Source organism: Cryptomeria japonica, chromosome 10, assembly GCF_030272615.1.
Source record: "Cryptomeria japonica chromosome 10, Sugi_1.0, whole genome shotgun sequence".
Taxonomy (NCBI): domain Eukaryota; kingdom Viridiplantae; phylum Streptophyta; class Pinopsida; order Cupressales; family Cupressaceae; genus Cryptomeria; species Cryptomeria japonica.
The window spans coordinates 491,037,809-491,063,949 of record NC_081414.1 but is presented as its reverse complement, the minus strand read 5'-3'; the positions used below and the strand labels follow the sequence as shown (position 1 = coordinate 491,063,949).

Genomic DNA, 26,141 nt, shown 5'->3' with positions numbered 1-26,141 from the left:
ACATCCCTGTAGCGATGGAGGAATCTAGGACACATGGGGATATGTTGAAACCGTTTAGCACAACTTTCATATCTCTCATCCCGAAGTGTGATCACCCAGCCACGTTTGCTGATTTTAGACCAATTTCCCTTTGTAATACTATCTACAAAATATTCATGAAAGCGATTGCTACTAGACTAGCTCAGATAATCCCTTCAATTATATCAAAACAACAAGGAGGTTTTGTACTTGGTAGAGAAACTATGGAAGGGGCTTTAGTGGCTCATGAGGTCCTTCACTTTATCAAGTCAAAAGGTTCTCCGACAATGGCGTTAAAATTGGACATGATGAAGGCCTACGATAGAGTAAACTAGAACTTCTTGAAGCAAATGTTGGTAAAGTTGGGGTTTCATAAAAAATGGATTAAGTGGGTAGTGTCTTGTATTACAGGAGCTAAGTTCTCAGTACCGGTTAACGGTTCTCCTTGTGGTTTCTTCTCATCTTCTCAAGGGGTGAGACAAGGAGATTCTTTATCCCCTTTCCTTTTCATCATACTTGCAAAAGGTTTAAGCAGGCTGATCTAGCATAAAAAGGAAATGGGACTGTGGGAAGGTATTACAATCCATCAATCACAGTTGTCTTTGACCCATAATCTGTTTGCAGATGACTCCTTACTCTTTGGGAAAGGTAACCTGAGGGAGGCCATAGCCATCAAGAACACTCTAGATGAATATTGCAAAGCCTCGGGGCATAAGTTAAATATTTCTAAATCTAAAGTCTTTTTCTTCAACATTAAAAGACATATTAGAAAGGCAATTCAGAGATATTTGGGTTTTGTGGTTGTTGATACTCCCTGTAAATATTTGGGTATCCCTTTTTTCCAAGGTGAGAACAAAGCAGCATACTGGGGTAAAGTTCTCCAAAATATTAAAGATAAGATTGCATCTTGGAAGGTCTGATAGCTATCATTGGCGGGGAGAATCCTATTGGTTAAATCGGTCCTCAACACCATTCCAAATTATGTTATGTCAGTCCTCTTAGCTCCTAAAGGGGCCTTGGATGCCTTAAAGAAATGTCTAAGGGACTTCATTTGGAAGGGAAATTTGGATGAAAAGAGGAAAATAGCTTTGGTCTCCTGGGATAATATATGCAAACCAAAAGGCTATTGTGGTGTGGGTATCCATAATATGCATGAGAGGAATATTAGTTTGGGAGCCAAGTTGGCATGGAAGTTTTATGAGAAACCTTGAGCTCTTTGGGCCAGGATAATTAGAATCAAGTATTGGGACTCGGATGATCCTGAACGAATATTCACGTTGAGGAACCCTCTGAAGGCTCCGCTATGTGGAATTTTATGGTGAAAGCAGAGAGGTGTTATTACCTCACTTGTCCTGGGTAGTCAACTCAGGGGACAAAGCTCTCTTTTGGTCGGATTCATGGAATGGACATCCTCCAATCAAGTGCTCTCCATAGCTATCTGGGGCACAGACAACATTGGAATCTTTGTGGGGTTCAAAAGTGGCTGATTACGTCATTGAGGCTTCTTATAATGGTGTTTCTACTAAAGTTTGGAAAGATCTGACAAATATTCCCCATCTCTGAGGGGGGAAGAGCAGAGTTGTCTAGTTTTTTGAGTAAGAGGGTACTTTGAGGTACTTTGTCTCAATATAGCTAGTGATAGACTAATTTGGTCCAAAAGCAAAAGTGGCAGATATTCAATTAGAGAGGGGTATCAAGCATTGATTTAAGGGATGCAGGCTATTCATAAGAGGGAGTACAAGTTTTGCTGGCATGATGCCATCCTCCCGAAGACAGGGGCCTTCCTTTGGCTGGCCCTTAACAACAAAATACTAACAAGTGACAAACTTTCTAGATTAGGGATTTCTAATAGATTTTTGTGTGTTGTGTGGCAAAGACAGGGAAGATACAAGCCATCTTTTTCTCTCATGTGAGTTCGCTCAGGAGTGTTGGACTTGGGTGTTGGCAAAGATCAAATGGGAAGGGCCTCTCCCAAACTCCTTATCCCTGATGTTGGCAAAGCTTGAATGGGAAGGGCCTCTCCCAAACTCCTTATCCCTAATGTTGGTCGGGTGGCCACTTCTTCACAAAGACTCCTTTCTTTCAGAAATATGGCGGATAGCTCCTTCGTTTGTAGCTTGGGGAATTTGGTGGGAGAGAAATAAAAGGGTTTTCACGAAGGAGTTTTCTAAGGTTGGAGATGTGTACGTGCAGATTGAAAAATCTATCTCAGAGAATATAAATGCCTTTACAATGAGAACCAAGACTTTGTCTTCATTGTTCTCATCAAGCGACAATATCATTTTGAATAAGTGGAGGTAGATCTATATCCCATTTAAGGGTGTGTTGATTGGGAAGATGCCAAAGTCAGAACGTCGTAGGGAGGTCAAGTGGGAGAGGTCATCCAAATCATATATGAAGCTCAACTTCGATGGAGCATCCAAAAGGAACCCAGTTAGATCGGGAGCTGGTTGTGTGATTCGAGACCATGGTGGCCATATCAAGAAAACATTGTTGGCCAGACTACTAGATGGCTCAAATAACATGGCAAAGGGCTCGACCCTACTAGAAGGGCTTAAGCTAGCAATTAGTTTGGGGATCTCAAAGTTGCATATCGAGGGTGACTCCTAGATCATCACCTCGGCCATTGTTTCTAAGAAAGTTGTTAATTGGGATTTGCAATATGTCCTAGGAGAAGTGTGGAGACTTCTCCCAAGATTTCAAGCTTTCAAGGTTAGTCATTACTTCAAAGAGGCAAACCAATTTGCAGATATCTTGGCCAACTTGGGGGTTAACCTAGATTCGGGTTTGAGGCTATTGGATGAGATGGAGCTTATTAAAAAAATTAAGGAACAAACAATCTCTCAGCTAAGTTGGCTGAGGAAATTGAGAGTGCCAAGTAAGGTTTGGTTTTGTGTTCCCCTTGCTATTGTCACTAATGGTTAGAGAGGATATGTATTGTTCTTTTGCCCAGGGATTGTCGTAACATGTGTTTCCATCTAATGTTTGTTCGTGTGTTCTACCAAGCCTCGTCATTCAACCCGCATTGCTTTTAGTATTGGAGGTGGTGGCGGTACTTTCTTTTCTTTCCATCATTTAGAAATGACTGGGGGTACATGTGAGGTGCCTTGGCGGCAGATCACTTTGCAGTCTTTGCATGTGTTGGTAGATTATCTGTGGCGTTGGATTTTACAGTGGTTGGGAGTCACCGTCACCTAGATCTTTCAACACATTTACAAAGCATTTTGTAGGATTGGCTAACCTTTCGACTAAGGAGTCACCAAAGGCAATCTTCATGGAATGGTCATAATTGCTATCAGTGTTGAGGGATTTTAAAGGTGGTTGAACCGAGTAGCTTCACATTTGGCTTGTTGTTTACATTTGGGTGCAGAGTGCCATTGCACCGTGTCCATGGTGGTGTTTGTGGGTCGACGATGGACTACAGACCTCTCAACCTGCGGATCATGATACCCATCAAGTAGTGGGAGATCCCTATTTCTTCAACCTACCTCAATCACCATTTTAGGGTCCCTTTCAACATTTTGCCAAGGGAGATTGAGAGGGCGATTAGATGCATAACTGACGATGGGGTTCTCATTCCACGGGCACCCAGATCCCTGTATCACTCGCAGGTTGTTTTTGTGCTCCTCTCCAATGTCTTTGACGTTTTACCAGAGTATGAGATGATTATGAAGATAGCTCGTAAGTGTGTCAAGGTGGAATTTGTAGATGGTGATGGGTTGGATCTGGCTATAAGCAAGTATAATCTTCATGGTTATGCTTCTTGGATCGGTGGTTTAATCCTGGTTCATTCCCTTGACAACAAGATGGAGATGGTGAGGTTGTTTAGACATCTTCAAAATTGGTCTCGAAGGTCGGGATCATATCTATTTTCGAATGGAGGTTCGTAACCTAGCTGGGGTCCTTCCCTCAAATGTTTTGGGGGATGCTTTTGCATTGTTTGATGTTGTGCTTCTTCTCATCCGATTCGCCTCAAATTGTTCGCCTCTTCAATCAAGTGGCTCCCCCCCAAGAAAGGACAAGGCCAAGATGGCTGATGCAGGGGTGACCTTTGCATCTTCTGTTGTGTGATAGTTTGATGTTGGTCTCTTTTTGTATATGGCTAGTGCTTTTTGATGTATATGGATTGCTCATAGTAATGCAGATGTATCTTCAGTTAGTTTTGTTGATGTATATGGTCTGTTGGAAGTGTCTACTCCCACGATATGCAGATATGGTTGAGGCTAGTTTTGTTTTGGGAGCTTTGGCTTGCAGTGTATCCTTCTGATGCATCTTTTGTCTCATATCAATATAATATTTGGGTCTTTGACCTTTTACCAAAAAAAAAAAATATTCAAGATCATAATTTGTTCTCAAAATGTTGATAGCACATTAGCTGAAAGATCTTTAGTGTCATTTTGTTTTAAAATGTAAATGATCTGTAATTGGGTCTTCCATAGTTTACTGCGACTATTATCAGGGAACAAAAGTTATGAAATGTATAGATAATATATGGGTGTAAGATCTCCTTCCGATCAAAGTAAATCGTATTAGCAATAATATTGAAATTGATCACCCTTCCACACACCCCCCCAAAAAAAAGAAAATATCATTGTAAATCCTATTTTATTTTCGATATAATATATAATATAGTATAGGCCTCTGACCTTTTGCCTTTTTTTTTCAAATGAATATCATTATATTCACATAAATTTAATATTGTATTTTATATTTGTTGGATTGTGATCGAATTATTAACTAATGTAACATCTTGTAAAGGACTTGGATTCATCTTGACAAGTGTAAAGCTTTTAAAACAAAAAATTCTTAGAAAAAAGAAATGTAGTCTCATATATCTCCATAGGTGGAATTAGAAATACAAAAATCATTTGATTTTTTTTTAATGTTCCATTCCAAATAACTAATTTCATTTTAATTTTGAGCTTCCATAAAAAAAATACCATAACCCAAATAAACATTCTCATACATGTTGTGATATCATAAGGAAACAGTTCGCCAAATCAAATTAAACTTCTTCAACCTAAAACATGGAAAAAAGGAATAATTAGTTAAGTCATATATTAAATATAAGTAAAACTTTAAACAAATTATAAATAAATCAAGGCATATACTAAAAAGTGAAGAAAATATTACATTTTGTACTTTTAAAAATTTCAAGTAATTTTAAATCTATGTTCAATGCTTACTAAATTTATTAAACGTAAAATAATATTGAAATAAATCTTCTAAACTTTAACTTCATTAACATCTTAAAGTAATTTTTTAAAGTTTTCTCACATATCCTAAGAATGTAGATCTATTGATTTACATTATTCTTATAACAATGTGCACCATGTATTTCAAAACCTTATATTGCATTAAAATTTTAAAACAATTTCCTAGTGGCATAAGATAATGAAGCACTACTAGCCAACCATGATGATAACATATACCATAGCTTGAACTATAATGAATGGCTTATATCTCCTTAGCATGAGCAAGCCATGGGGGTGAAGGTGAACAGTGAGGTGAAATCTATATTTGGCGATGGCAAAGGCAACTCTGAGGATGATGGTAATCTTGGCAGCTCTAGTGAAGCTGTTCTTGATGTCATGTTCTCTGATGAAGACATTTGGGCACACAATTTGGTTTTGGATGATGAAAAATCCTCTATTATTGCTGCTGACCTACCCCTAACAAAGGCACAAACCCTATAGGCAAGCATATATTGTTGTTCTTCTGATGGTCAATCTAATTAAGGCTGACAATGTTGATGGTATTTTTTTTGAGGATGTTTAGGCTAGAGAATAAGCTGGTGAGGATGATAAACTTCTCCTTGATATTGATTTTGAGGCTTGTCTAAAGGCACAAGGGCATAAAGTTAATGAGAAGATTGTGGAGGAAGTCCATAATGGAGTTCTGTTTCTAAGTCTGCATAAAGGCTTTCTTCTCCCTCTACTGGTCGATGACTAGTCTTTTGTTGTGGCAAGCGATAGTGTGGTTGTTTCTTTAACTCCTTTTGTTGTTCTCGTCCCTTCATCTCATGTTATTGTTGCTCTTTCCCCTAAGGTTTCAGAGGGACTTTGTGAAATGGAGGCTTGCATGTTGATGGATTCTGATACTCCAAGTCAACAATTAAATGCCTATGATGTGGTTGTTGGGAGTTTTGGTAATGCCCTAGCTAGCAATTAGATTCCTATGATGTGGCTACAAGGAGTTTTGGCAAGGGTGATTGCCTTAGGGTTTCTATTAGCTCAAGGTGGAAAGGCATATTCAAATTGATATTCTTAATTATCTTGTTGAGCCATCTTCTTGGTTTAGGAATTCACTTGTTGGGAGATTCTGCAGTAATTGTCTCAACATTGATACTGTTAGAAGATGGGTGCTTTGGAAACGAAAGCTAAGAGGCTAGGTTGAGGTTGCTAATATGTTAATTTTTTTTCCCTTTTCTTATTTGGATGATTGTTCAAGGATTCTTCTTGATGGCTCCTAATTATTGGGGTAGGATAGCCTTTGTCTTAAACATCAGTCTCCATGTTTCAATCCAATGAACAACACAACCTTCATGTTTCCTATTTGGGTACTTCTAACAGGGTTGTCGTTGGAGTTTTGGGATGAAAATATTTTCATGATTATTGCTAATTCTTTTGGGCAATATTGTACAACTGATTCAATCACCAAATTCAAGAAGTGCTTCTTGTTTGCTACATTTTGTGTATTTTTGGAGATGGACAAGGTGCTTCCTACTCAAATTACCTTATTTTCATAATATGGTGATTGGATGCAATAGATTGAATTTGAAGGTTCTCTTGTTGTTTACCATTCTTGTGGTAAAGTGGGCCATGCTATTGCTCTTTGCTTGAACAACAAGAAATACCATTACATTTGCAGGAAAAGGGAACAAATGCCTACTACTATTGAGGAGTCCATCACTACCTTCAAGGAGGCGCAAAAGGAATATAATAAGAGGAAATCACCTTTAGACCATACAATGATAGACACCTCGTTTTAAGCTTCAAGTTTGGATGAGGGATCTGTTTGCGGTCTTATGAATGTTCCTTGTTACAAGAAAATAAGCTTAGGGGAGAAGGATCCTTGTATTGTGGTAAAGCAAAAATCTTTGGAACAATTTTTCAAACCAACTTGACTTTGAGTTAGTATAATTGTAAGATCTTGTAACAATCTTTTGTCGTGTTGCATTTGCAACTCTTGATTGTCTTTTGGTGTCTTGTTGGGCTTCTTTCTTAATCTTTCTCTTTGTACAAAGATTTGAGCCCTTTTAATATCCTTGCTTACCTAATAAAAGACAAGTCTAAAAGGAAATCCAAAAATCTAATATAGTTGATTAAACTTTGGGAAAGTTGCTTCTCAAATATATAGTTGACAAGATCTTCAATTAGCTATTGGTACCTTGGAAGGATGTAGAGTGAAAACTTTATCAATATTTGTAATATGGAAGTATCATTTGATAATTTATTTAAAAATCAAAACTATGCTAATTAATGGGGTTTCTTAAAGGTAGTACTTGTCATAGGCTAAAATGATACAATCAACATGCAACTTAGTGATAAATCATGTAGTGAGCCTAAGAGGATTATTAGCTTACAAATAATGTCAATGCTTATGGTACTTTCATTATCTTGATAAAAACTTGTGACTTAGAAGAAATATGTATATAGAAGACTTCTGGGATTGGTTTCCAAATCACTTCCAAAATTCTAGAGGGCATGAAAAATCACTAGCATCCTTAGGAATTCCATTTTTACCAAATTTTCCCTAATATGCATTTGCATTGACAAGACAACAAACAAGAAAGGAGGATGCTCATGAAACAAGATAATAGTGATAGACACAAAGGTGACAACATTGAGCAAGGCAATCTTAATAAGAAAATGAGAAGATGAAAATAGATAATCTAAGTTGTAGGGTTCACAAGGTTTAGGGCCTGGTACTGGTCCAGCCTGGTTTGGGTTCAGGTCCTGGTCTGGTCCACCTTTAGGTCTGGCTAAAGTTTGTGCCCGGGCAAGCTGGTTCATCCAGGGCAAACTTGGAAGCCTGGGCGCCCAATTTATGTTTTTCTTTTGTAAAATTTTATTAAATTATAGCAATGAGGGTTTCTTGTTTGTAGAGATATGTGTTTTAGACTTGCAGATTTGTGTGATTGCTTTGCAAGTTATCATGCAGGTTTAAGACTTAAAATTATTAAGAACAGCAACAGACAATTGATATATTTATTCAAATTTTGTTTATGTCTGAAGCAAGATAAAACAAAGCAGCAAACAATTGAGTTTTGACCTATTAGTTGTTAACCTTATACCAGAGCAGTGCTCAATCACAACAGCAGAATACCCATGCATTAGCTCATTCTGATTTACAATCCTTGGCTTATGAACAGCAACAAAAATATTCAGTTTCCTGAGCTCACTTATGATTTCCACACTTAAGCAGTTGGACTTATAGAATACAGAAATCCCTAAACTTGTATCAGACCTTACAATTCAAGATATACACAGTGCTTTTAATAGAATAGCTGATCTCCACACAGATTTAGAGTTCCAATCTTCTCCTAAAATAAAGATAAGCTAAATTGCAATTAGCATCTTATTCCCATGCCACTTTCATGATCATCAGAGTTCCCATGCCACTTTCATGATCATCAGTACTCTGATATGATTTGTATACATTCAACACTTCTTCAGTTGTAAGTCACAAACAAGATCTAACAAGTTTATGGTGGTTTTGTTGTTTATATGATGCTATGTGACATTATAATCTTAATTCATGCTTCTAGGCTGCATGCATATATATATATATATATATATATATGGCGAACTTGGTTCTGAACTGAACTGGTGCCCGAACCCGAACTGACAACTTAGATAAATAGTATAATGGGTATAAAATTTATGTTAAGGGAGACAGATTATACATGAGTGGAAAAAGATTATACGGATAACAAATGGGAGGAGAATTTAATTTACAGTGAGAAGGATGAAGCCAACGAGAAGAAAAGAGATAAAATAATGGCACATCTTAAGAGAGAATGTTGGAGAGATTGGTAAAGCATTTTTACAGAATTCACTGGCATTGTGATATGTTTGAATGTTTGTACAATCTTAGTTGGGGAAGAAATTGCAAATAATATATCAACATATTTAATAACTGGTGATCATAAATATAATGCCATTGATGTATTTATATAGCATTCAAAGGAACTGTATATAACTGTTGTATTTAGATGCACCTGTTCATAATATAGAATTTATATTAAATAGTCACTATCCCCACCCAAATATCTATGGAGTACAATGCCTAGATCCAAAAATACAAATAATAGATAGGTAGAAGTTCCAAAAATAGCTAACACACGCTACAAATGGCCATAAAAGATGGGCAAGCTGTCACCAAGGAGCTTTAATACAAACAATTTAAGACAGACCATGATCAACCCCTCAGAATTTAACAAAAGAGCAAGCAGTATAGAAATGTTGCCTCAAAAAGTATACATGAACAACATAGAAGCAAACTAATGCTTATATACCAGAACTTGCTTAAAACAAAGACTTCTAAATCTGAAATGCTGAGATAGTAGGTTTTGCAATGAACAACACAAGGAAGATGCTTATATACAAAACTTGCTTAACACAAAGACTGCTGAAACTATTAAGTTGAGATGGCAGGTCCTGCAATGAACAACAGCAAGAAAAACAAAATTCCTTTGCTGTTTTCCATCGGAAAAATGGTCACACAGTATCCATAATGATCAATTCAATTCTGCACTGCCAGAGCTGCTGATCAGTAACACCAGATCTTGGGGCAGGTGTGAACCAGTTGTGGGTATGGTATTGGAACTTGTCAGTTCATCACCTATGCCTAGGTAGTTATTGAGATACTAGCATAGTTATTCTTCCTCTTGGTTCCTCTGTTGTGATCAACATTATCAAGGATGACATCATCAATTAGTTTTCTAAAGAGATCATAGGGAATTTTTTTTTCCCAAATTTTGGATAGAACATTGATTAACTTCAGAGCTCTTACATTCAGAATGTTGGTCTTGAAGAGCAGAATGTTGAGTTTGAAGGATGAGAAAATCAAAATACTTCCCCAGCTTGTTTCCAAGAACCTCAACTCTACTTTCAAGGGTATTTTCTAGGCTTTACTATGTCCTCTTAATCATTTTAAATTAAAGTAAATGCCCTCTCAAAGCTAACGTAACATAAATCATTTCTAAACCCAAGAAAAATTAATTCTAAATTGTTAATTTTAAAGAAGGATACAATACTTCATATCCAATCACTCGTATCAACATGTACTCATGGAAACCCATTAATGCATATCAAACTTATGTATCTCATATCAACTCGTAAAGTTCAATACAAAAGGGAGCATCTTTGATTATCTGAATCTCTCATATGTGTTCTCTTCCCACATTCTTTCATCGCATATTAATATATCATACTTATCCTTTTACTTCTCTGGCTATAACGCTGTATCTCTTTGTTACATTACTTATACAACAATTTGAATGTATACATGATTCAAGAGTCATGCCCCTCCACAGTTGGCTTCATCATAGAATTCTTCATGACTGAAACATCACTATTGTTATTGACACCAAGGAATCACCCTGTTGACACCTATATTCTCTCTTCTCAAGTTGACACCAATTTGTTTTGACCTTCAACTTCTAATTAATTTTGCATTATTGAAGTGTCCTGCAAATACTCATGACAGTCTACATAAAATTAACAATTAAGGGCCTGAATAGCCACAAAAGTGTTGAAAGGTGGAGGCTTGAGGATGGCTCTATCACTGTAGTATAGACCTTGCGTAAAAGACAGACTTGCAAAGAATAGTTCAATGTTTCATACACTTATTTGATAGTTGACAATTGTATATAAGTTTTCTATATATATTTATAAGTTAACTTGAGAAAATTTATGCATATAGGATGAACACACTCATAATGTCCTATTTTAGAAGCTTCTCCTCAAATGTATTTCTAAATTTTTTGCTTTATGGTATTTGTTGTATAACATCATAAGAAGCTTAGTTTATTTTCTTACAAACAAACAAATGAAATCACATTAAAATGTTTACTGAGAACCATATAATTACTGTTCTGCAATTAAAACAAGCAAGAGAGGCATAGGACCATTTCTGTGGCATTGTTGATGCTTCTAGGCATAACTTTTGAATTGTCATTGGCTCATATAAAAAGCTTACAGTCTCTAATCTCTTGTATCCAGAGATGGTGTTGGAATATTTTAATGGTGATGCATTCATGGAAATAGGGCGTGTACACTTGCATCTTTATATTTTCAGCACAAGATAGTGTCTAGGAAGGTAATATTATTGCTAGTAGCAAAAATGATTTTGAAGCTTACAGTTATATGTAATATGTATAATCAGTGGTAGTTGTCAAGTAATCATATGAAAATTATCTGGGTATGTGATGAGATTTTGTACGTCATTATACATTTTTCTTAATAGAATACAAGCTTAATTGGTGACACCCTTTTATGGCCTCGTCATTAACATACACATAACCCAAATGCAGATTGTAAGGCATTCAAGTCTTCCAGTGCAAATGCTTTAAAAATGAACTCAAGATGGAAACCATAGCCTACACAATGCAAAACCTATTAACAGCATTAATCCAACAAATTGCCACAATAAAATATAGAAAAGCCCCAAGAGCAAACAATGCAATTGTAGATGCTTTAGTAAATAAAAGAGTTAAATGAAGCCACTAGATGGCCTTGTTAAGTATGAACCAGAATAAAAGAAATAGAAAAGAGAACCGATACTAAAACAAGAGCACAACAACACAAAACCTTATCCTGGGAAAACCCTCCACTTGAGGGTGAAAAACCCAGCCCACAAAAGTAATACCTTTATTGAAAACTTCAAATGACTAATAAATATATTGAAAGCTTCAATTGACTATAACAAAGTCTGAATCGCTTTCTTATCAGATAAAACTCCTTGAGAGAATGATAACTAATGATATACTCCTCTCAAAACATAAAATTACACATCAATTGTTCTCCATAAAACAATGAATGCCGAAAATCTCGGAATTCGGACTTGGCAAAAATACTGAAAAGTATTAAACGTGACTATATGATGAAGCCAACGAAATAACTATGCCACAACCTGCACGATTCAGAAATACATAAGTTGTCGAGGGAGAACAGAACATGCATCAAGAAGAACATATATACAATTCTGAACCGGACGCCTTATCTTTTTCGAGACGTCGATACCAATAGCTGTCGCGGAAATACCAAAAGGCATCCACACCAAAGAAACGGTCACACACTTGCAATAACTCATGAAAAACGGTAGATGAAGAGACAAGTATGAACGGAAGAAGACAGATTAGCCACCGACAACAATCCAAGTGGTGAACTTCACCGACGGCATGAGAAAGGAAGACGAAGGCACATATCATGCTTGCCATGCTAGATGAACAGTTACGGAGGAGCTAGCCACGCTGAGGATATGAAAATAAATCACCAATGCAAGAGGAAGGCTCTCTCGCAGCTATATAACTTCAACACTCCCTCTTAGCAAGAGAGAGATCTTCAATATGTCATCACATGACAAGTACACATAATTGCAACCCAGAAGATGTCAACAAAAAACTCATAACAGATTTTCTCAAATAAAAAATGTTATCTCAGCATAACAATATTCACCATAGCTACTTCTAGAGGGTGAATCAGAAAACGAAAAATAAAGTCATAGAGTCACACGCATGACTTCCACCATGGCTACTCCCAGAGGGTGGATCCACCATAGCTACTCCTAGAGGGTGGAACAAGGGATTTCACCTCGAACTTCTCTCGCAGAGAAGAACTCATTAACAAGGGATTTCACCTCGAACTTCTCTCGCAGAGAAGAACTCATTAACAAAAGCTTCAAGACAATGAGGCTCCTGAAATGTCAAACTCCCTCTGAAGCTGGAATGTCAGGCTCCCTCTGAAGCTGAAATGTCATATTCTCATTTTAAAATAAGAAACCTCTGAATTTACATTAGACCTTGGCTCCTCCTGAGGTGTCCCTATGTTGATTTCTGCAGAAGAAGCTAGATGAGAAGACCTGAATTTGCAATCTCGAGCAATGTGACCATATTTGTCACACCTATAACATTGAATATGGGATAAGTCCTTTTTCGGTTCTGAAACAGGATCTGATTCTCTGTCTCTATCCCTCTTTTTTCTTTTGCCTTTTTCCATAGAAGAATGAGTAACAAGGACTTGATTTTCCAAATCATGATGATTACGCCCAATACCTCTCGCCTCCAATCTGCATTCCTCTTGAATACAATCAACTCTCAACCAATCAAACTTGGGTAGATCACTCTTCCACTAATACCTTGAATGAAAGATTCCCAAGAGTTGGGAAGTCCATTCATGGCTAACATCACCAAGTCTTTATCAGCAAAAGATTCTCCAATTGCATTGAGTTGATCCTTTAACTCTGTAATTTTCATGAAGTATGAAACAACTGATTCTTCTTTATCCATTTTAACATGCAGCAGTTGACGTCTCAGGGCTAGAGCTCTATTGGTGTTGTTGAATTCGTATAGGTCCTTCAGAGTCTGATACATTTCTTTGGCTGAACACAACTTAGAAATAATAGGAACCAGATGATCCTTAACATAATCAATCAGAATTTTCTTTGCCATGGTCTTGTTCTTTCTCCATTGAACTTTCTCAGCATCAACAAAAGGTTCTGCTACATCTCAATTGACATAGTCAAGATGATCATTCTCTTCAAGAGTAATCAGAATTCTAAATTTCCAGGAAGAGAAATTTGAAGAACCATTGAGTCTGTCTTCTACTTTCAACCCATTCACCATTGTGAAAGGCTTAAACAAACAACTAAAAGAGATAAAAAAAACTTAATACTTCTGGTTTTGGATCGATTCCTTAGACCTGCTCTGATACCATGTTAAGTATGAACCAGAATAAAAGAAATAGAACAGAGAACAAGTACTAAAACAAGAGCACAACAACACAAAACCTTATCCTGGGAAAACCCTCCACTTGAGGGTGAAAAACCCAACCCACAAAAGTAATAACTTTATTGAAAACTTCAAATGACCAATACATATATTGAAAGCTTCAATTGACTATCACAAAGTCTGAATCGCTTTCTTATCAGATACAACTCCTTGACAGAATGATAACTAATGATACACTCCTCTCAAAACATAAAATTACACATCAATTGTTCTCCATAAAACAATGAATGCCGAAAATCTTAGAATTCAGACTTAGCAAAAATACTGAAAAGTATTACACGTGACTATATGATGAAGCACACAAAATAACTATGCCACACCCTGCATGATTCAGAAATACATATGTTGCCGAAGGAGAACAGAACATGCATCAATAAGAACATATATAAAATTTTGAACTGAACACCTTATCTTTTTGGAGACGTCGATACCAATAGCTGTCGCAGAAATACCAAAAGACATCCACACCAAAGAAACGGTCACACACCCACAATAACTCATGAAAAGCAGTAGATGAAGAGACAAGTATGAACAGAAGAAGACAAATAAGCCACCGACAACAATCCAAGTGGTGAACTTCACCGACGGCATGAGAAAGGAAGACGAATGCACATGTCATGCTTGCCATGCTGGATGAACAGTTATGGAGGAGCTAGCCACGTTGAAGATATGAAAATAAATCACCAATGCAAGAGGAAGGCTCTCTCGCAACTATATAACTTCAACAGGCTTGTCCTACCATGGGATGCACCACTTGTTGATTTGTAGCATCTCATAACATTACTTGAACTAGATGTTACTCCTCTAGATTAAGGTGGCACTTCCAAACCTATTGTTGATGTCAACACAAAAACCAATCAACTACTTAGTCAAGGCCTAGATAGTCCCGCATCAACATTTTATTTGGCACACATTGATGTGGATGCTAGATCTCCCTACGCTCATCTATATCTTCTTACCTTATGGAATGAAGCCTCACATACAACTTGGTGGGTTTCTCTCCTAGGGTTGAGTAGCACCACCTTGTGGGCTAGATTTCAATATTGCCTTTTTTGATGCAAATCATTCATTACTCACAAAAGATGAAGAGTCACGTGTGGAAGAGCAACCAATCATCTTCCATAATGGTTCATTTTGCTTGTGTATGACTAATTACATGTGATCTTTCATAGAAAAAAATAGACAAAAGATATTATTTATTAAATCATCCATATCCTTTGAGAGAACACCATGTACAATATAAAAAACATTCATACTCATACAATAATTACTAAGTTGCTGGTTTTGGTATGAGATCAGGTATGGGTACGAGGTATGTGTATGCCAGTACGACAATTTTTTTTTCTTGGGTACTATATATATATACACTTTTTTTTTTTAAATGTATAGAATTGTAAATACATTTGATAGTATGATACTTCATCATTGATCAATGGTAGTGATAAAGATAAATACTAATTGATAGTTCAAAATTTCAATATTATGTCATATATCATATACATCTAGGGTCACAATTCAAATGAAAATCATTACAATTACAAAATCGAAATAAATACAATAAAAAAATTGTATAGTTGTCTCCAATCTTCATCAATCATCAAAAGGATCTAGATCAAGGTCATCATTTGGTTCAAGTTCAACATTATTTGTACCACAAGTAAATGCATTGCCACTACAACTAAGCGCATCATGTGTAAGAGTCTCATCATCATCATCTATGGTGACTCTAGCAAGCTCTACAATAGATGCATCCAAGTTAGCACACTCATGAGCTATGTCACAATGCTTCGTTGACGCTTCCTTTAGTGTACTTTCTTATATGATACAAGATGCAAGTTGGAATGGACATAAACCAAGTCTTTTGCTTTTTTTTTCAGCTAAACAGTTACGCTTCATTGAGTGGATATAGGAGTACGTACTGCATTTCCTTTGAGGGGAAGAACTTGCAACCTGTTGAAATTGGAAGAAAACCAACACAACTTACAAATAAAAAATGAAAAATAAATTGAAGAATGGTAAGTACTAAAGTCTAAAATACAAATGTTAAAAATAAAAAAATTAAAAAAATTGTGATAGAATCTTGATTGCAAGATATTGGAGGAACAAACAATCTTTCCCATGGAGGTACCACCATGTACAAGCATCTACATTGTATTGGTCTTGAAGAGCACAAATACAATGATCTTGTCTTGAGATGAACGTGCTAATCACTTTCCTAACATTTTTCACCACTTCTAGATCTAATAAGAATCTTTTGAATGCCTGCCTATACCCATTAACATCTTCACTATCTCTATATGGTGGTGTTCTCCTTGGCAGGGCAAGTATCTATGACCTATAGTATTTGGGAGATAATGTATATGCAAGGAGATGCAATGGTGTGTTCACCTTGTTCTAGCGGTGATGAATGATTTTTTCCACATTTTGGAAAAATGTTTCTTTGGGGTGGTTCTCTTTTTGTGCTATTATGACCTTTATTTTTTCTACCATGGAGCCAATACGATCATAGATTTACCCCAAACATGGTCGATTTGTATCAACAAACTTGATCAACTCATGATAGGCTTAGTGAAACTCAAGACATAGTCCACACAAGCCCATCAATAGGATCAATGACTTAACTTTCTAGGTTCTCTCTAAATTTGATTGCTTCCAAATAATCCAATAGTTGCTAATATCCATGGCACCCAATGCCTCTCACACTTTCATAAGTCCTCTCAAAATGATAGTGTGTGATGTAAAAGGGTCTCATCAACCTATGATCATGTAAAAAAATAAGTTAATAACACATTAAAAAATATTATATAAGTAAATTGGCATAAATAAAATAAAAAATAAATTAAATAATTAAATTGAATTTACCTTAACAATACCAAATTCGAGAAAGTCCTGAAAATTCCTTGTGACATATGGTAACATTTGGATCTCCTCATCCTCTTGGTATGTAGCTTTCACCCACTCTATTTGAGTGCAAATTGCTTGCATTGCCAAGTTAAGGGAGTGTACGGTGCATGGTGTCCAAAAAATGTGTTCATAACTTTTTAACAACCAAAGCACCTACAGCCCTGCAGTTTTTCGCATTGTCCATAATGCTTTGGACAACATTTTCAAGACCCACCATCTCTATGGACTCAATGAGGATTTTGAAAAGGAATTTTACATTCTTGATTTACCTCAGCTCTCAAAATCAACCGCCTTCAAAAACATTGCCCCTTGGGAAACGCTACAATAACATTTATTTAAGATTGGTTTTTGCAATCTTTCTATCCATTAAAAGCAATAGACACTTGTTTCAATCCAAGAATCCCTAATTGGTTTGAGTAATGTTTCTAAAAAACAAAATCTCTTGCCAATAAGGTGGTGCACACTTTTTCACACCCAAGACCTATGAAACTAGAAGGTGCACTATTTATTGCCCTCACCATTTCCTGCCAATATGGTGACCTCACCAAGTTGAAAGGAAGAGCATTGGAATAAATGCAACGTGCAATTTTTTTCCTCTGCAATGTCTCTTGCTTCATTTTGAAATGCCTTGTCCAATGGGCCTTTTTTGAGAGAAGTGGGATTTTCTACTTGGATAGAGGGTGTCTCCAAGAAAGGATGTTGGGAGGATATTACTAAATCTGTAGGTAAACTCATTGATAATCTCTTTGCTAAAAGATGAGATCTCAATCATGTTTTTTCACTCACAACATCAGCTTCTTCTAATGACTGCCATAATTTTATTTTTTGGCAACCTCTTCTTATTTTTTCCTTCACATATTCTAATCCCTTTCCCACTTTGTGCACATAAGTGAGATTTCACTCGACTATACGAGCTCTTAAATTGGGCTTTGCACTCATCACAATCTCAAATGAATGCCCCACCACCTAGAAGTTGTTCAAGCATCATAACATTATTCCATAAGGGAGATGCTTGATCAAATTTAAATTTTTTGTTTGCATTAATACCCACTAAACTTGAACAAGTGGCCATTCCAAATAGATCACAATTTGATTTTGTTGTTATAAGAAATTATAAAATAAATAAATATATGCAACCCTACAATATGTATAAAATGATGAATGTTAAAAAAAGCACCAAAAAACATTATAACAGAGCGCAAATTTTTTTTCTTTATTTAAATAAAAAATAAAAAAATAACTTCTAAAAAATTAATCAAAAACTTGAATTTTTTTGTTAAAAACTAAAGAATCAATTAAAATGCTTACCTTAGATGATTAGATCTTTTCTTTGTGCAAGTAATCTTCGCTCCTTTGGTTCTTGGTGATTGATCTCCTTTGAAAAAACCAACTACCCTTCAAAATGTAAAAATGAAGAAAAATAGCTGAGCAATGTGTTTAAGGACAGAAATGAAGCTTGATAGAGGCAAAATTTGGCTTCAGGGGCATTTTAGGGTTTTCAAACCACTTTAGGCAAGTTAAAAAAGTGTTTTTTTTTGTTTTTGGCATCCATGAGGTGTTGGTGCTTGTGGGAGCGCTTGGGAATGCTTGGGAGCATCCAAGGAGTGCCTTGGACGCCCCAGGTGCTCCCATGAGCACTCTTGTACCCAAACACTCATAGAGCGAGCAAGTGGAACAGATCCCAAGAACCTAGTAGCGTAGAATTACAGCTCAATACTCTTTTAGACTTATGGATAAATGCCATTTCCCTTTCTAATTTCTTATTTGTAATTCATTTCGCCATATAACAAATAAATTCTAGCAATTTAGTGTCTTCCAGATATCTCCTAGGACAAAATAGAGCAGTTCATTTTTACAAAGTAGGTCCTTTCCAATGAGATCAAGTTATTGGAAGCTCAAAGTCTAGGCACACGACCCCTTAGATACCTTCATGGAGCTTCAAATGTTTTTGTTGCTGCTAGACAAGTACTTATATGATGAAATACCCGTGTACCATAAGCATGATTAAATAGAGAGGTTATCTATGAACCCCAAAGCCTTCAAGGACCTTCTTTATAGGTCTTCCCCAATACTATTCACAATCATGGACAACCCCAGGCATTGATACTATTCCACATGTTTAGTTAAAGAAACTTGTTTTAATTGTACCTATTGTAATTGTCTGCTTACTAGGTGAGCATTTCAATTGCAGACTGTAGCAAAATGCAGCTGCATACTCAACCATTGGCAGCAGTTTCATTCCTCTATTGTGTTCTGTCTTCATGGTGTTGACGGGAATAATCATTATGTTATGTTGTTATATTATGTTTATGTTGTCGTCGGTAATAATGAGTTACGGCGGTCAGTTAGTTAGCAGACGGGTAGGTAGATGGAGTTGCGACGGTTGTGTCGCGCCCCTTCAGGTATTATATATTGTTTACCTTTTCTTCGAAAGGATCATGTTAGTCGTGTCAGATGTAATGTTATAAGCACTTATTGTACATGGACTGTGGAATTAATATAGAGGCTGGTTATTTAATATATTTCCATTATGTTCTGTGCATTTATGTTCTGCATTTAACCGTTTACCCGAGAGGGCAAACATTTGGCGCTGCTGCCTAGACGAACTCGGGAACGGAAGACACGGATGGCGCACAGACACAATGGGCCTACCCGTTGGTGAAGTAAACCCGGAGGCCGACGACGCGCGGACAAAACTTTATACAGGAGAAGACACGGCAACGCGAGAATTTTCAATTTTGCTCCAGGTAGCCATTCAGACATACGTTCGACGAGAAGCGGCGGAGGTAGAAATCCCACCAAGTGCCGTGTGGACAGCACTGGAGGTTAGCCCGGCAGTAAACCGGTTGATGAACCACCTCCCCCGGTTGCTTGCAGAGGCATCGCTGGCACAATAGGCCCGCCTGGAGGAGATTGCCCAAGAAGAGCGACGACAACAAATCCTGCAACGCTACGAAGAGAACAGCCGATGGGAAACGGAATGAGATGGCGCCAGGCCAGGAGGAAATTGAACCTTTGACTTATGCCCAATAGACTAAATAAGGACAAAAATAAAAAGATACAGAGTGACGAATGGGAAGTGGCACAAACCGCGTTGAATCTCAGACAGCAGATAGAACGAAGGCGCAGGCTAAGGCAGCTTGCCGAGAGATGACCGGCCGAGGGGTTGCCCGAAGGGAACCCAGGAGGTGTCATGGAGGCTGCGGAGGCAGAGATAGACGGAGAGAACTACACTGTCTACACTGTTGTAGGGCTGCCAGAAGGAGTCACGGAGGGTGCCGAAGGAGAACTCTACAGTTCGCCAGAATACCATCGTAGGGTAAGAAGCCGCGAAGAGTTGGTGGAACAAACAAGGCGAAGTCTAAACCTGATCGACGCTACCAGAGACTTGCTCAAGAATTTGTCCATTTCAGAGGACAACCGGAGGGAGACAACGGAAGGTGACGGTACGACTGAAGGTGCCAAGGGAGCACAAGGGTACCGTACGGGAGGCAATTTGTTTGGTTCGGTGTCAGCAACTTTTTCCGGAGGACCCACGAGTGGAGGTTCAATTGCAGGAGGCGGAGGATCGCCAGGTACAAGCACACAAGGAATTAGAGGAGCGAGACCCAGTGGTGGGATGGCGAGTAAACAAAAATTGCCAAAGTTCACAAAGGATAGCAAAGATGATCCCGCACGACATTGCCGTACATGCGAAACCATCTGGACAGCCAACGGGGTGACTGACCAGGATGAATGGATGAAGCAATTCCCCGCCACACTGAGAGGAGTGGCTATTGACTGGTATTCAGACTTGGATAAAACCGGGGTAACTACGTGGGATGAATTGAAGAAAGCATTCGAGAAGGAATTTCGGCTTCTCCGAGATGATAATGAGATAGTCTCCGAAATCTATGGAACAAAGCAAGGAAAGAAGGAGACCGTATGGGCGTATGGCCGCCGGCTGAAGGAATTAGTCGGAAAGATGGAAAGCCAACCGGCTGATGGCTTAAAAAAGCGGTGGTTTGTCGAGGGTTTGAACCCTAAGCTACGACGAAAGATGAAAATCGTGCCTCCGACATCCTACGATGATGCATACAACCGGGCCATGGACTTGGAAAGTGAAAATAAGACGGCCAAAAAGAAGAAGAATAGATCTTCGTCATCCTTTGAAGATGATACGTCGGAAGAGGAGAGTAGCAGTGATGAGAAGCCGAAGAAGAAAGTCACGGCCCTTCAGAAGGATATGGAACGGATGTTAAAAGAGTTTAAGACAATGAAGGGGACCACAAGCAAGGAGGACGAACTGTGGTGCACGGATTGTAAGGAGAGCGGCCACACAAAGGGTGCCTGTCCCAAGAAGGCATTCTGTGACATCTGCCAGATCATGGGACATTCTACGAAGGAATGCCCATACAATCTGAAGGCACGTAACCAGCAAGTGCTCTTTGCCCAGGAGCAACCCTCCACATCGGATTCAAACAATAATGCATCTTCCGGAGGCTACCGAGGAAACCGACAAGGCGGACGGGGGAATAATAATAATTCCACCAGAAACAGGGTCCAATACGATGTGAAGGGACGCCCGATTATCCAATGTAGGGCCTGTAATCAGTGGGGGCACTTCGCCCGTGATTGCACGAAGGAAGCCACCCCTCAGCACCTCTGCCGTTGGTGTGGGCCAGGCGACCATGAGGACGCAAATTGCCCACAGGCAGGGGTTAATCTCCTCAACATTGAGAAGGCTGAGAAGACTGGTGAGAACGAAGTACTGGCGATCACCCGCGCCCAGATGAAAAAAGCCACTTATCCCGACCCCCGTATGGAGAAGGAGAGATTACGGGAAGCAAAGGCCAATATTGAACGTGAGATGACGACCGAACGACGGGACAACGAGGTGGCGAGTACATCATCCCGTACGGAAGCAAAAAATAACATCATTGGGCAAATCTTGCAGATGGAGGTGCCGATAAAGGTAAAAGACCTTTTAGACTCTATGCCACAATTGAGGACTGCCATCCTCACCAATGTGCAAAGCACCGCATCGTCGAGTACACCACAGGTAGGGGTTCCCGCCACCGCAGCGTCGAGTGCACCACAGGTAGGGGTTCCCGCCACCGCTTCGAAGAGTACACCACAGGGGGAGGTTTCCGTTAGCCCTTTGACTGACCCGATGTTACTAGCCTTGAGCAGTGGTAGACACCCAATTGTGGTAGAAATGGGTATCCGTGGGACCATTCTAAAGGACACCATTGTGGATGGTGGATCTGGGGTGAATGTACTACCAAAAGAAACATGGAAGCGGCTGGGGAAGCCCACCCTGTGGCCACCCACATTCAACCTGGTGGGAGCGGACCAACACGGCATTAAGCCACTCGGCCTGTTGATGGCCCAGCAAGTGACGATTGGTACACAACCATTCTTGTTAGATTTCGTGGTTATTCCTTCGAAGAAGAAAGGCTATGACGCCATCCTGGGGAGAGCGTGGTTGATCAACGCGAGGGTAAACCACAACTGGAAGAAAAATACACTTTCCATGGAGAAGGGAGGGCGGAAATATACCATTGACCTACACACCCAAGATGTTGGCGAAGAGCTCGCCTCTTCCGACTCAGACTTAGAGGACTTTAATAAAGGGGAAGAGGGTCCCGATGAAAGAAAGGGCAAGAACGCGATGGAGCCGAACAGTGAAGGGGTGCTCGAATTGGAGGGATGTTCTGAAGATGAGGTATGCTCATTTAACGGGCTCTTCCACTGGCAAATGGAGGATTACGAAATGTTCCAAAGCTATAGGCTCGAAGTAGAGGAACCAAAGAAACCAACAGAGGTGTACCTGCCAGAATACAAAGAATATTGGAAGCGAGACGCCCCAAACCCTGGCGACGTAAATAATCCGAAGAGTGTCGGCAACGATTGGAACCCTGTGTGGAAGGCCGCAGCCTTCAAAATTTTTATAATCCTTCTTCTTCTTATGTATAGGAAGGAGACCGTGGTCCCTGTAAAATTTGTGGTTCCAGGTCTTCGGATGGCCATTGAAAATAGACTTGCCACCAACGGGCCCAAATTGAAACCTTACCACGCGAAGCACGCAGGGGACCCGAGAGGCCGGATAGACACTCGAGAGCCCGAAGGGGGACCCGAGAGGATGGAGGGGGACCTAAGAGGCCGGGCAAGCGACTCGAGAGGCACGGGACAAAAGTAGGAGACTTTTGGGCGAGAAAAACCGAGAAGGATGAAGGGCGATCCCAGAGATAGGGGACCCGAGCCGAAGACTCTCTAGACAACTTCAAAAAAAAAAAAAAAAAAATCGCACGGTCGTACGACAGCGACCGTACGGTCAAAAAAAACAAAGAAGGGGAAAATGGCCACCGTACGGTGGGACCAAGGTGACAAGGTGACACCACCGTGCGGTGGACGGTGCACCACCGTGCGGTGGAAGCACCGACGGTGGAACCATCGTGCGGTGGAACCATCGTGCGGTGGTCACACCGTGCGGTGGGAGCCACCGAAGGCCGCGCAAGGATAGAAAACGCCGCACGAAGACACCGCCGAGGGAAGGAAGAGACGCCACGCCGCAAGGAAAAGACACCACGCCGCACGAAGGAGACACCACGCCGCACACCGCCGAAGGAAGAACACAGCAAGGGATAAAGGAGGAAGACGCACCGCACGGCCCGATCAACACGCACAGCAAGGGTTACGCACACCAACGCGCAGCAGTCGCAAAAGGAAAAAGAAAAAAAGAGACCAAGCCCGCACAATCCACACAGCTACGTAAGGGCAAAACGACCGCCACAGGTAGACCAAGCAGCCGCACGATTGGAGGTGCCAGTGCTGTTGTTGACCGGAGGTGTGTCCGTATGGTAAGAGGGGTGTAGGCCGCACGGGAAGGTGGCCACACGATCGGAGGTGCCAATGCTGTTGTTGACCGTACAGGGAGGTTGTATGGCCGGGGTGCCATCGGGGACATTACAGTGCCTAAAAAAAAAAAAAAAAACGACGACGGATTGAAAAATGATTCGATGACATCTGGAGTCTGGACACTGAAAATATTGGAGTGTAGAAGAAGGGTTTTGACATCATAAAATATCACAGAAATGATGCGCTGCCCCAGACCCCGCGAGGGGCGCTGCCCCTCGACCCTGCTGGGGGCGTTGCCCCCAGACCCCAGTTTATTTTGAGCTACAGAAGACCACGGGAAGTGTTGTGGTTGTCCGTATTGTGAGGAAGAAGCTCGCAGCTAAGCATTGGCAAGGAAGCCATAAGCCGTAGAGGGAGACGGATTTGGAGGTTGGGAACAAACAGAGTTTGACGGAAGGCATTGCAAGTCCGTGCAGTTGTATGACACCAGGGAGTTATTCAGTTCAGTTTTTAGCCTTTGGGGAGTGTGATGGAGGATTTGAGGTGTCTCCTAGCATTTGTGCCAGCGGATTGTGGCCACCTCCAGGCATGACTGGTCCGCTTTGAGGAACTCGGAGTATGTCTCGGCTGGACGTGAGGTTGCCTTGGTGGATGCACAGAGGGCTCGGGAGGAGCTGACCACCAGGTTGGAGGCAATAGTCGCGTGAGACTTAGTTCAGTGTACCCAGGAGTTGGATGCCGGGAGAGCAGCACGGGTGGCTATCGAGGACAAATTGGCTAGGGAGACAGTATCAATTGAGTAGCAGTTGGTGGAAGCTGAGACTGAAGAACGTGTTTTGCAGACAAGTTTGGGTTAGGCACAGGAGGACTGTGATGGCAAAGGAAGCAATATTGGTGAAATCCGCACTTGAGCATCGGATGGTAGCAGAAAAGGGTTTTCAGGCGAGGATGCAGCAAGTGTATAAGATCCGGGCCCGACTGGCGTCAGTAGTTCCTGTCGTTCATCTCTATTTTGTATTAAGTCGTCGGAGTCGACTTCTTTTCTTGGGGGGGATGATGTTGACGGGAATAATCATTATGTTATGTTGTTATATTATGTTTATGTTGTCGTCGGTAATAATGAGTTACGGCGGTCAATTAGTTAGCCGATGGGTAGGTAGATGGAGTTGCGACGGTTGTGTCGCGCCCCTTCGGGTATTATATATTGTGTACCTTTTCTTCGAAAGGATCATGTTAGTCGTGTCAGATGTAATGTTATAAGCACTTATTGTACATGGACTGTGGAATTAATATAGAGGCTGGTTATTTAATATATTTCCATTATGTTCTGTGCATTTACGTTCTGCATTTAACCGTTTACCCGAGAGGGCAAACACATGGGTTGTGTGTTTCATGTGGTAGGTGTTTAATCTTTCAACTGCCAAGAAGTTGAAAGATTGAAAATTAGAGTTCTGTAAGTATATGTATTTGTATTTTTAACATGAAAGCTGAAGTTTATTTGCTTCCATTCAGGCTTATGTCCTTATTGATGGCTGTGTGTAGTGTTGTGGTATTCTGTTTATTATTTTTAATTGCTGTAAATCTATTATTGTAAAGCTCAATCCTGAATTTTAACATGGTATTAGAGCCATAGTAATTCTATAAACTTTGAAGGAATCCTTATGACTCCCATGTGTGGATATTTTAAAGGTCCAGCAAAGCAACGACTGACAAAGAAAAAAAACTAAAGTAGGTTTTGGACGTACAATCTTATCTAGTTGAAATGTCTGTAAGATTGCCTCCTTTTAAATTGTTTTTTGAAGATCAGATGGTATAAAAATTAGAGAGCAAATTTATTAATACAACCATGAGGAAATTGAATTATTACCATACTATATAAAGGAATTTTAGACTAGATTTTACTGTGTTCTCTATTGGGATCCTCTTGCATCTTTTTAAGAGACAAGGTTGGACCTGATTACAACAGCTTCTAGTAACTCACATACAATGAAATTGAAAGGTATCTCAAAACCATGAGAGAAAGAAAGTGAGAATGACTGGTTTGATTCGTGAAGCAACATTATAAGGACTGCCGGAAATGATGTACTAAGAGCAAGATACCTTGGTGCAAAATTGAAAAGATTGAAAGGAGTTAACTAGCCTCCATCATTGGTGCAAATCACGACTTCCATCATTGAGAAGAGGTGGTAATCCTATTGACAGTACAATGTATGTTCCAACTGGGGGAAGAGGTCTAAGTGTAGTTCTTTGTTGGGTGTGTGATGTTCAATTGTAGGGGCGCGACTTCTTCTCAGATCCAAGTTATGGGGAATTATTGAAAAATATACGTGCACATCCAACCACTGGCGTCAGCTGGACATGTGCA

The 26,141-nt window shown here is 39.6% G+C and overlaps 1 protein-coding gene across 1 annotated transcript in view; it reads right to left on the bottom strand.

Annotated features, from left to right (window-relative positions):
• Positions 1-4,786: 4,786 nt before the first annotated feature.
• Positions 4,787-26,141, bottom strand: part of LOC131039426 (glycerol-3-phosphate dehydrogenase [NAD(+)], chloroplastic) — a 169,341-nt gene continuing 147,986 nt past the window's right edge. Inside the window, exon 9 of the mRNA XM_057972190.2 lies at positions 4,787-5,038. Within this exon, the coding sequence (XP_057828173.2) occupies positions 5,024-5,038 (15 nt within the window). The 3' untranslated portion in view covers positions 4,787-5,023. The remainder of the gene's footprint in view (positions 5,039-26,141) is intronic.